At 38.3% G+C, this 13,052-nt stretch overlaps 1 protein-coding gene across 7 annotated transcripts in view; it reads right to left on the bottom strand.

Annotated features, from left to right (window-relative positions):
- The window catches only part of LOC149312095 (nuclear receptor subfamily 2 group C member 1-like), a 33,107-nt gene that overhangs the window by 11,268 nt on the left and 8,787 nt on the right, over positions 1 to 13,052 (bottom strand). For 2 of the 7 annotated variants that reach the window (XM_089523945.1, XM_089523946.1), the window contains 9 exons: positions 12,302 to 12,376; positions 11,450 to 11,557; positions 9,441 to 9,671; positions 7,118 to 7,199; positions 6,084 to 6,263; positions 4,667 to 4,832; positions 4,495 to 4,585; positions 1,937 to 2,121; positions 692 to 857 (listed from right to left, as the gene is read on the bottom strand). In XM_089523945.1, the coding sequence (XP_089380071.1) occupies positions 692 to 857; positions 1,937 to 2,121; positions 4,495 to 4,585; positions 4,667 to 4,832; positions 6,084 to 6,263; positions 7,118 to 7,199; positions 9,441 to 9,671; positions 11,450 to 11,557; positions 12,302 to 12,355 (1,263 nt within the window). In that variant the 5' untranslated portion in view covers positions 12,356 to 12,376. The remainder of the gene's footprint in view (positions 1 to 691; positions 858 to 1,936; positions 2,122 to 4,494; positions 4,586 to 4,666; positions 4,833 to 6,083; positions 6,264 to 7,117; positions 7,200 to 9,440; positions 9,672 to 11,449; positions 11,558 to 12,301; positions 12,377 to 13,052) is intronic. The other 5 variants (XM_089523947.1, XM_089523948.1, XM_089523949.1 and 2 more) reach the window with 5 other exon arrangements.

Below are 13,052 nucleotides of genomic sequence, written 5' to 3'. Positions count from 1 at the left end.
CCTCTGCTATGTTTTCACATGTGAGGGTAGCAGGACAGAGAGAAGGATCTCTCCAGAAGATCCCACCACATAGGCTGGGTCATATGTGAGATTATGGTCCTTCAGATAACTTGGACCTGACTCATATAAGGGCTTTATAAATCACAACCAGCACTTTGAATTTGTGCCTGGAAATTGACCAGCAGCCAGTAGTCCTGTTGCAACAAGAAAGCTGTGTGCAAGTTAACAACCTGGCTCTTTGGACCAGGTGAAGTTTCCAATCCTACACAGAGGCAACGTCTTCAAAGGCAGCCACACATACAGCATGTTACAATAATGCAAATAGGACGAAACTATAACATGTAACACCATGGCCAGATCCAATGTCTTAACTATTCTTCAATCTGTCTTTCAACTGCCCAGGAGGTCCTGTGTGTTCTCTGGATTAAATTTCAACTTGTTCACCCTCATCAAGTCCATTACTGATGAGAAGCGCTGGTTTAGAATTGAAACTGTTTCCTTGGATTGAGGTGGAAAGGCATAATAAAGCTATCATCTTGCATGCTGATGGCACTTTTAAATTAGTGTTGACCAACCATTCAATAGTGGTACACTCTTATTATTCCTTAAAAATTCACTTAACCAATATGTTCAACCAATATCTAGACAAGTTAAATCATTCTTGATTAAAGAAAAATAAATGTTTAAGTACCCTGAATGCTACATGAACATCACTGAGAAGTGGGCCTTCTATTTCAACAATATTCATGCTTGTTTCTTCACCAAGCAGATGTGCACTGGCTTCCATACTTTCTGCAGAGCTTTGACATGATGCAGTCTCTTCTGGGTTTAGTGCTTTCGCAAGAGTATCAAATGCCCTACAAATAATGCATTGAAGGTCAATCAAGTTGGGAAGGCAAGCCAAAAATAACAAATAAACTCAAAATATTTACAAGGCCCAGAAACACATATTAAACAAAATTAAGAAATGAGAAAGAGGAAAGGAGATAAATGATGCCAGGAATCCCTAATCATGTATCTCCTGATATGATTTAAGAAACATTCTAAAAGGAGGCTAGAGAGCTAGCTGATAGGAATGCTTTAGCTGGAGCTCTTGCACTGAGCAGGAGATTGGATCCAATGGTCCATGGGGCCCCTTCCAACTCTATGATTCTATTTGTGTATTTTTTGAAATCAAAAATGGTTTGGGTCAGATCAAAGGCATCACTAGGGTGATGGTAATTCTTATCCCTCATTCCCACCGCTTCTTTTGGGCATCACTAGTAGAATTAAGAATAATGACAAAAGCCCATTATACATTTCTTTCAAGCATCTTAAGAAAAGGAAAATTACAGTATAGCATGACCCCCATATCCACTGGGGATATATTCTCATGCTTACCCTGGATTAGCAAAAATTGGCAAAAAGGCCCCAAAGACCCTTTCCCCCCGCTGGATGCGAGTAAGTAAAACCACAGTTACCAAACCTGTAGATACAGGGGCTGTACTGTATCCCAACACATTCAATATTTTCTGTGAACATAACCACAGCAAGCAACAAACACCAGGATCTTAACCCAAGTTTAAGTCATGACTTAAACTTCTTGCCTGTTTCAATCCTTGTAATCATAATTTCCCAGTTCACATGCAATGAGAAACTGTGGTTTATTAACCCAGAAAGTGCTGAACACCACACTGAGAAAGAAAGGATGTCAGAAGAATGGAGTGTCTGTCTCTGCAGAATAAGGCAAAATATGCTCGACTGGATGCCCATGTTGGACATAATCCATTTACACAGCTGAGTCAAGTGGTTTAACAATACTAAACATGGTTAACCAGTAAAAAAAGTTAACCATACCATCTTCAAACTAAGAAAAATACTAGAAGTGAAAGGATCTACTGTTGTACCCATACTGTCCTTGGAACATTCAGTGATTTCATATGCTACCAAAACGTACCTTGTAACGTCAGTACTTGCATGCTCATCTTGCTGGAGTTCAGTCAATGAAGTGTCTCCATTGCTTAAACTTTCTATCAGAGACAGATCAGGACTACTCTGAGACACATCTTTGGACTTACTCAGACTTGCTAATGATGTTACCACATTTGCTAAAGTACTTAAATCTCCTTGACAAGTTTCAACCTAAGAAATACATAATAAAGGGTGTTACTGCTAGCAGCAGACTTTTACAGAGGAAGCAGAGGGAATACTGTAGTATTAAAAAGAAGGCCTTAATTGCAAGCCTATCAATGGTGGAACTGCTATTCACAATAATGTTTAAAAACGTTGAGATGCCATTGTGATTCATATATCTTTAAGTAGGACTGGGCAGCTACTGAGGTTATAAGGGCTATCCATCCATCATTTTCGACATAGCCCTTGACCCCATAGATTGCACCCATTTGTTTTTAGATCACAAAGTCAATTCCCTAATTGGAAAAATGGTTATTTTAGGCCATTCTGAAATTTATTTTCAGGGATAGAGGTGTAAGTGGGAAGAAATCAGCCATTAAACTGAGAACTATACCCCTGGAAGCATAATTTTCCATTCTTTGCACTTTTTTCAAAGGAGGTGGAGATATTCAGAGGCTGCACAACTTCTTTTTCCCTTGCACAATTTCCACCTAAGCTTAAAGTCTATTGCTTCTGACAATTCACTTATTTACCAAAAATCACAAAAAGTGTATACTATACCTTTAGAATTATTCTTAATTAATGGTCGTTCATATTATTACACTATTTATAGTTGTCCTGAATACATTAGCTAATGGTTTGTAAGATACTTGGATAAGTGCACAAGAAAGTACCACAGCACGGCCAAGATCTTACAAAAATGTCTTTACCTGCTTACACATGATGTTCCCACTAACCCTGATCACTGAATAAAGGAGGGTGAGTTATATGAATGAACCATTTCAACTATTTTTTAAAATGTCTGGACACTAAACAGTGGTAGCGGGTAGGTGTGCTTCAGAATAAACACAAATGAGAAGGAAACTAAACAGAGAAAATGAACTACTTGTAATTAAATTAATAAAGCCAGCTACGTTTTAATAGCAGAGGGCAAGCAACTGTCTAGTAACCATTTCCTTACAGAGCTGGAAATCCAAATACTTTCCTACAAATTTAGATGTCAGGAAAAAGGGTGTCTACACACAAAAGGAGATTGTTGCAGAATTCAAACTAGCAACGACCATAGCAACAGACAACTGCACACAGGTACTCGCCCTTGCCTTTCCAGGTCTTGAATTCAAGAGAAAGGGAGTGTTCATTCTCTGTGATGGCTTCTACTGACAGAGACAAGCTGATCCTGTTCAACTAAAGGCCCAAACAGACAGGCCAAAATAAGGCTGCTTTGGGTCACTTTGGAGGTATGCTGTTTAAATGATGCATGCTTTCTAAGAGTCCAGAAGCCGCACCAAGGCCACACTCCAGTTCTAAGGACTGGAGCACAGCTTTGGCGCAGCTTCTGGCCTCTTAAATGCATGTGTCATTTAAACAACATACCTCCAAAGTGACCTGAAGCAGCTTTATTTAGGCCTGTCTGTTTGGGCACTAAGTTCTGTTTCTGAGTAAAATTCCCATCCTTATTTATTACAATTTTCTGTGAGCTGGATTAAAAAACCATGTTTTGGGATAATATGCCAAGATCCCTTGCCTATGCAATGAAACTTGGCTGGTGTCATTTTACAGCATACAGTTCAAAGGTGAGCACCACCATTTTGATGGAGTTCAATGAGCAGTCAAGAAAGTATCAGTTGAACTCCCATTATGATTTTGGAGACTTAGCATACCATCAGTCCTTAGTCTGTCACAGGGCCTTGCTGTAGACTCAGAAGACGACCAGAGCTCGTAGCAATTCTAGGAATTTTACTTACTAGTTATCTCCTCTTACTTGAACAGGGGTGGGAACAGTTCCCTTTCAGCCTCTGTCCTGTTCTCTTGCTCCCTCCCACAAAGGGTTGTTGACATTTTCCTGTGTATAACTCCTGAGAGAGTGGGATTGGGGCCACAGGAACCACATGCAGCAGCCCCAATCTGGCCAGCTTCTGCCCCTTGGCCTCTAGAGACAGCTTTTTGCTGGCTCTAGGGTGACTGGCATCTTAACACCATGCCCCCAAGTCACCCAGAAGCTGGCCAGAGTCTAAATGCCGGCACGGCTTCTAGGCAACTCAGGGGCGTGGTGTGTCTAAACGGCATGCCCCCAAAATAGCTAGAAACCAGCTTTACCGGGCCATCTGTTTTGGCCCTCAATGTTTTTAAAAACGCTAGTATAGAATAAGAGAAGGTTTATAAAAAAAGAAGACAATTGGTTGGAAACACTTCAAATATTACTTTTAAATTTTTATTGTTAATTTTTAAAAATCAGTTTTATCTGTGAGCCACTTTGGGTCCTACTCCAGGACAAAGGCGGCATATAAATACATACATACATACCAATTTCAATGGTAAAAAATATCAAAATCAGCAACTTGCATTCAACAAAACCTATATTCAATAAAAGAGTTATTTCACCTTTTCTGCAGTCATCAGAACTGTAGGCTCATTCTTTACACCAGACTGATGTATATTCACAAACATTCCAGACTCCAACATTCCTGTTGATCTGAAATAAAAGGAGATAAATGTTTCTCATGTCCTTAAGAAATGCCAACAAGTTATCAAATCCAGAGGAGTGTTTACATACCTTGCTGTTTCACTGTCTGTTACAAAAGTTGGAGTTGCTGTAAGTGGACTCCGTAAATCTTTTCGAATATAAATCTTTTCTGTAGAAGCGGCACAGTTTGAAGACTTTTCTCGGGATACTTCAACAGGTTTCCTCTCACACTGAACAGCTACAAAAGGGTGTGGAGCTATCAGTAACAATTCAAAATTCACACACAATTAGCTGTTATAAATGAGCTTTGCATTTTAATTACTACTGTTAAGTTTTCTATTTTAAACATTTTTACAATATCAAACCTATCAAGTTCAAGCAAATTAAAAACATTATAATATTATACTAATTTATTCAGAAATCATCAGTTTGTAGGTGACATCAGTAAGTTTCCACAAGGAAATTTTTGTTTATTTAATATTCTCTGACAAAAACCTTCAATTTCTCTGTCTTTACCAAGTAATCATTTTCACAGTTTGTCTACCACAGTACACATGCACGATGCAAAAGATTCTGAACATTAAGACTGTGTGCTGAAGGGACACTCCGCAAAAAATTTGGTTAGCATTTCTGGGACATCTGTAGGCCATTTTAGATCCAACAATACCCCACAAAAACTAAGTGCACATTCTAAAACATATCCAATGTTTCAATTGTATATTACAAGAAGAATGGTAGTGGAGTATAAACAGTATTTCAGAGACTTATTTGCCATTACTGATCACCTAACGGGAGCACCTTGGAAAGCTATCAAGAAATTTGAAGTTCTTTTCAAATGTATTTTCAAAGTCACTGCTTTTAGAAATTATTATTTCTGATTTTGTAGTATGTGAAATAGATCCATCTTAACCTTATCATCACTGCACCATATATGAACAGTGGGGACATTTTTCACATACGTTGAATATGTACAGACCTCCCTTCTGAGGTAGTGGGGGAAAGGAGAGGAAAACTCAGCAGTCTGAATGGCTCTCAGATGCAAGGCAATATTTTTTTTTCTGACTGGCAATTATACAGCCCACCCTCCCCAATAGCCACTATTGCCACTAGTGGCTGCGTACACACATGGCAGAGTGGTCGCATGTGTGCACACCACCATTGAAAACCACAGGACTTGATGTTTTGCAGTTTTTTCATCTGTAGGGGGTAGGGGTCCAGAATGGAACCCCTGAGGTTGAGAAAGGTCCTATGTATGTGCAAAAATGTTAGGAAAGGGCTGATCTCTAAATAAATTATTATTATCGCACACACACAGAATGTGAAAGCAAAATGCTCATTCTAGAAGCAATTTAAGCCTTCACTGCATCAATAGTTCCTTGCTACTAAATTTCTAATTCATCCATCACCCCTAATTTGGATGTATTGGGTAAGACTGCAAGAAAATCAACTATGTCCTCCAATGACTGTCCCTTCCCTACAATAAACTTTGGTCAATGCCCATACTTACAATCTTGTTTCATTCCAAATGCAATGCATCTCTGCAGCCTACAGTACTGACATCTGTTTCTATGATGTTTGTTAATCACACAATCCCTTGCCCCTCGGCAGGAGTACACTAAATTCTTTCGTATACTTCTTTTAAAGAATCCTTTGCATCCTTCACATGTCACTGCTCCATAATGGCGTCCTGGTCACATAACAAATTACATTAATTATGAAATATTATTAGTAGATTCTATATTATTTCTCTATACCTAATAAATTGTTTACAAAAGAAAAATAACATTAACTACTAACCAATTCTATGTGGTGTAAGCTTTCTTGGACTACAGCACATTTCATCAGAAACATGGACACAGAGAGATCCAGAAACTCAGATCACATATTTACATTTAGCAACACTATTACAGTAGGTGATATATCTGGCATCTGCACTATCAATGGTTTGAACACCAGCTCATCTTCCAATGTGATATATGCCACTGTTTGCCAGCACTGTCTAGCAAACAGAACATTTTTTGCAGAAAAGAATAAATGGACATAAACCTGATGTCAGAAATAGAAATACAGTTGCCCCTCCTAACTTGCGGATCTCAGATCTGCAACCTTGATTATGTGTGGAAGGGCGACCTCCATTAATTGTGTGCGCACCTGGGCCTTGTGCACGGGGGGAGGGGGCTATTCAAGCCTATGAGGCTTGAATACATGCAAGCCTCTGTTTTCGCAGGGGTGTGTGTGTCTGGAATGGATCCATCGTGTAAACGGAGGGCCAACTGTACTTAAAAACCAGTGGGGGACCACTTAGAAGACAATATCTCTAATCTCAAGGTGGCCATTCTTGTACAGAAAAACTTCAAAGACAATTTTCAAATGTGAAACAGTTTACCCAGAATTCTCAAGTGTCTCAATTTTATCTTTTGTGGCTTGAACAGGGACAAGTACTTTTCATATCATAACTGCATTTATGTGCCCATCACTGCAAGAATACCTATGTTACCACCAAGTCAACAATACTGAAAGTACAACTACACAGTGATTTACCTGATGCCTTGTCTCCACAAACAACACAGAGATCAAATACTTTATTCAGAGTCTGTTCTGTAGAAGAACTGTCTGTTAAGATCTGGAATAATAATAATAATAATAATAATAATAATAATAATAATAATAATAAATAATTAAATCTTGCTTTCATTAACTCCTTTGCATAAATCCACAGAGAAAGAGAGAGAGAGAGAGAGAGAGAGAGAGACTGTAAGCATGAAGGCTATTTCATAAAGTATAGCTAAGTTCTAGATAATACAACTGATAAATCATTCAAAAGACATTAAATTAATCTACCACTGAATAAACAGAATAGGACAAAATTAATAAATTGCAAATATAATTCTTAATATTATAGCTTGCTGCTAATCAATATTACTACTAATTTTCTAGTTAATTTTCTTGTCTTATTTAAATACAGAGACTCAGGAGTTGTCCACACTGGTCAAATAAAGTGGCTTCAAACTGGCTTGAATCCAAGCTGTTTAGACGATGTACAAGGCAAAAATGGGTGGAAATCAACATGAAGCCATGCTCCAAGGCTAAAAACCAGAGCAAAAAGAACCTCAGATACTCCAACTTAACAATGAAAATGTGTATAATTGCACAAGCATATAAAAAGCCTGGTGCAGTGCAGTAATGTGGGAAAGCAAGGCAGCATAGGGAAGTGATCCAGAGCATGTGTCCTGGTACCAGTGAGATGCAGCTGGCGGCACCATTGCTCATTATATGAGGTGTTTGTCTGAGTGTACATGTGCACGCATGACCAGCTGTACCATTCGTCACACATCCCATGACACTGACAGCATGACAAATACGACAGGTCACCAATAATGCAATGGAAGTAGTTACAACATACACAAATCAGGTGGAAAGAGGATATGTAATTGGCAGTCACTGGTGGTGTGTTTGTGTGATGGTGTGCATGCATGGGAGGCAAACAAAACAAAACAAAACAAAAAACCTAGAGTGGCACAGCTTGATGCCATGTGATGCAGATTGTCCAAGAGTGTTCAGCCTGCCTTGGGAGTGGGTGGTGCAGACAATGGGGGTTCCACCCACTTTCAGAAAACCCAGGATCAAGCTGATTTTTCCTGTCAGTCTGTTCAGGCCCTCAAACCCTTCTCTCCTATTTGCCACCTTAAAACTTAGCAATATTGTAAGAATATAGGATGCAGAATGTTCAGATTACTTTATATTTAGCTTTGCAAACATACAATAATTCTCCCAAGCCTCTCCCATTTTAATGATTGCAAAAATAGAGGTACGATAACGGATTGGCCACATGGCTCACAAACAGGATTACAATCTCAAAAATCACTGTATTGAAGATGAAGATACATAACTAGAAAGGAGAACAGCAGAGAACAAAGGAACCACATTCAGCTGTACTAATTCAATTGCACTGCTGCTATCAGAATCACCTCAGAATTCAAGATGTAATATTTTAACAATTAAAAAACGTTACTTTTCTATGGCTAACACATCCACCAATTCTGCCACTGCATATAGAATATACAAAATGAGGATAAATGATTCTACGTGTTATGCCTCTCCTTAGTGTGACTACCTCATTTTTTAAAAGTCTTCTTCAAAAACGTACATTTCAAGGAAGCCTTGGGATCCTTTCCCTAGTCCCTGTATGTTATGGTAGCTAAGCCAAACTATGATTTGCCGCTACTTACCCATAGCCACTTTCCTCCTCTTCCTCTATCATTTTCTTGTGTCTATTTTAGACTGATAGTCCATTGAAGTTAAGGAACTACCATATCTATTTTGTAAAGAATCATACATACATACATGGATGGTGCTATACATAAATATATCAACTAACTGTGTCAATGAAACCACTAGTTCTGAGACATTAAAGGATATCTGCCACTATTTCATGATTATAAATCTGTTTGCACTTTTCCAGAGGTTAAGTACTTCTTTACCATACCATTCAGGCATGTCATCAATAAAAACACTCTACCCACTGCATTGCAGATAGGAATTTTGGACCAAGATTGGAAAAACTAGCTTTCAAAGTCCTGCTCAACTAATTGGGCCAAAAACCCTCTGTGAGCTTAAATGGACTCAAATGCTGTTAACAACTCTATAATACTCAGAGCTCCTTGGAGTTAATATTACAATGAATAACTTTTTTAGATTGTAAGCTTGAGGGCAGGGAACTGTCTGAATAACTATCTGTAAGCTGCTCTGAGAGCCTTAAGGCTGAAGAGCGGGGTATAAATACAGTAAGTAAGGATCAGGATTAGCATGAGTCTTGGGTTTTAAAAGTCACCTAAATAAGTTCCAAAGGTATGGGACAACATACCTGAATGTGTTGTGTAGATATATCTGGAGATGTAAAAAATAGCTGGTTCACCCCTGCAGCATCTGGAGTTGTTAGAAAAACCTTTCCGGGAGCAGAATCTTGTCTTGCAAGAATCACTTTGCTTGGGGTAGAACCATCATGATTTGTTAAAATGAACTGCTTGCCTGTTGCAGACTGATCAAGTGCTGTAACGATCTGAATCTTCTGCCCTGTCTGCTGATCTGTAACAATCTAGTAACAAATTTATCTGAAATTGTTATGGTAGTTCATGCTTAAAAGTAGGTGTGGTCTAACATAATCATGGTATTATCAAGCATGACTAAATACTGACTACTTTCAGAAGATGCAATATACATTCACAAATCACCACTGAAGCCAAAATCTAGTGTCATGCATGCTCACTCAAAATTTAAGACTGCCTGATATCTAAAGACTCATGCAAAGTAAGGGAACATTACACAGAGCTAGAATTACCACAGGGTAGTGTTTGTTCCCTCTGGTGGCATCACTGGCTTGATTACCCTTTGTGGTATTTGATATGGGCACTTCAGTGTAAATTTAAATACAATGGACCCTTCCCATTTGCAGGGTCTGGTTCTGCCATTACCTTGGATGGCAAAAAATGTGGATGGTCACGCTTCATATTATTCAATGGCAGCATATACTGCCATTGAATAATATGGGGCATGTTAATCTGTGGGCAGTCAAACTCACCAATAGGAAGGGTTCACTGTAAATGGGAATGCCATCATGAATAACTTTAGTCTCATTCATTTAAACTGACCTACTGTAACTACTGGTTCTAAGATGCTGGGCATCTTTTTGTCAGCAACAAGGTCAGATCTCAAAAGATATAGAAGTACAATGATGATTACATAACATGTTCTGAGCCATTCATGTTATAAATATGTATAAAATTTCACAATAAATATGAAATAATGGTTTAAATGGTCAGTCTATTCATTAATTCTCCAAACTTAAGGAGAAACCATGTTAAGGATGAATCCAGATGGTTATACCACTGTTTCAAGACAGTAAGAAAACTTAAGCAATGGACTAAGTTTCACACATTCACAATTTTCAGAAGTCTATGGGTATTTAAAGATATAAAAGCCCTGAGGGGGAAAAATGTAAAAATTGGAAGCATTTTTCTTTCCTTTCTTAATGACGTTTTAAAAAGTTTCCAGTGGAAACTGAGTGAGATATAACTGGAGACGCAGTGTGCATTTCAGCACTTAAAAAGTGCTGCCATCACGAGCATGCAGTGCCTTCATTTCTTGTGAATTGTTTCTTGCCTTCTTCTGGCACCCTCTGATGCAGTTTGCAGACACTAGAAGCAAGTATGCTGATGTCTTTTTCACCAGGCCCTCTTCACCACTCCCTTGACACAGACAAATACAGCAGTTTGTCTCTCTTTCTCTCACTAGTATTGGACATATTAATATTTTTGGCTGTAGAAAAGATTTATAATTTTGAAACCACAATCTAGGATTAAGTTCTATTACTATTGAGTGTTTTTTTTTAAAAAAATTGTCATCTAAATGGCTGATTTTAAAATAAAAGTGGTATAATGGAATAGCACAGTATAGTGGTTTGAATCTTGGACTAGGACTGCAGGAAACTAGAGGTGAAATCTCTGCTCTGGCATGGAAACCCGCTGGATGACCTTGGGCACCTTACATTTTCTCAGCCTCACAGGAAGGCAAAGGAAAATATTCTCTAAATAAATCTTGCCAAGAAATCCCCATAATAGGCCTCAGGGTCATGTTGGAAACAACATAAAGGCACACAACTATAGCACTGTTGATTTCAAAATGTTAATTTTTGTTAAACAGCATAATTTTATATGCCAATTTATAAATTATTCATTTTATCTTGTTAGTGCAGTTAAATTTATTTGGGCTTGTTAACAAAGCACCTATCACATATGTTTTCGTTTCCTCCTGAAATTCTAACATTTAGGAAATATTTTTCAACTAGTTAAACAAAATGTTTTAAACTCAATGCACCTGTATCCGTTGCGGTAAGGAGAGACCTGTATCTGCAGGGACAATCTGAATTCTTTGTGATGTCCCATCCATTAGTGTTTGGGTAACAGATCCTTGGGAATGAGCCATCTGCAAAAATAAAGCAAAACAAAACAAAACACCAGACACATTAACTCACTCAATCTGGGATAGGCCACTGTGGCTGACCCTCCAGATGTTTCTGCCCTACAATTTCCCTATGTCCTAGTCAGTACAACCCATGGTGAGATATTGTGAAAGATGTAGCCCATAGTGATCTGCCCCACACCAAATGAACAGTTTGATGAATTTTTGAACTGCTGCCCAAAGCTGTATTACTAAAAGGGCACGGGCAAGCTAACTGACAGAATGAAAGAGAGAGCTGAGAACTAAATACTTTTAAGAACATTTGTTTCCCTTGGTAATAAATGTCACCCTGCCCTGCCCTGCCCTGTCCTGCGAAGGACAGCTTTCATTTACTCATCTCACAACAGTTAATGGAATTATCAAACAAAATAATCATCAATTAGAATTTTCTGGATGCTAACAATGAAACTTATTTTTAAAAGGTTTAGCTTGGAGAAAAATAACACAAACTGAAACAAAGTTTAAAAAACACTACTGCTCCTACCCCTAAAAAAACACTTTTTTTGAAAAAAGAAAACTGAAGCTCTTAGTGTGTTCTATGAAATTAAATTCTTAATTTTAAAGACAAGTTCTGCTATTAGTATTCTCAGATACTTTACATTCAAGATGTTATGAACAGACATTCTGATGTAACTGACAATGAATTACTAGAAAGTCTTTATCAATGTTTGTAACATATAACCCTCCTAAGAATGTATATACAAATACCTCTCCCATTTGCTGCTCAATAATTTGATGGGCCAATTCCTCTATTGTTGCCATGATCTTGTGTCACTGGAATTCCTGTTAAAGAGAGAGATCATTAAATATTAATAGTATAATAGAAAGAGCTAGAAGAAAAATAAACAATGGAAGTCAAGATTTTGTTGATGATCCAACAGTATTGCTCTGGAAAATGGGGCTGTTGTCAGAATGTTATTTGCTATAATCTCAAAATATACAGTACCTCTACCCATAAATAACATTACACTATTGTCAGGATAGCATGATTTCCCTATAGCTGCTATTCTGATCCTATATCCATTTATCTGGAAAATAGTCCTCATAAATTCAACAGGCTTATGGCTTGGATGGATACGTACTGTATATGTTTCCACCTTCAGATTTTTAGGGTACACGAAAACATTTACATTCAAGGCAATACGTCTACAGTATCAAAGCTGGAAGTCAACAGTGGGTGCCCCCTTCCAATGTCAGAGTCTGCGGCAGGGGCCTTCACAACAGAAGATGTGATAGTTTTGCAATCAGCTGGTCTTTTTAGACCAGATTAAGGCCTCTTTGGCCAGGATCAGTGTGGGACCGCTGGATCAGCATGTGGACTGATCAACCCCAGCCCAGGTTAATGGTTTGTGTCATCTGGACAGGGCAATGCAAGCCCTGGGTGAACACAGCCCTTTTGGCCCATGTATACTGGCCCAGTGTCATCCAACAAGGTATTAAAACTTCACTCTCAATAAAA

Source organism: Sceloporus occidentalis, unplaced genomic scaffold, assembly GCF_023333645.1.
Source record: "Sceloporus occidentalis isolate IW3139 unplaced genomic scaffold, rSceOcc1.0.p SCAF_5, whole genome shotgun sequence".
Lineage (NCBI taxonomy): Eukaryota > Metazoa > Chordata > Lepidosauria > Squamata > Phrynosomatidae > Sceloporus > Sceloporus occidentalis.
This window is presented reverse-complemented; position numbering and strand designations above follow the sequence as displayed.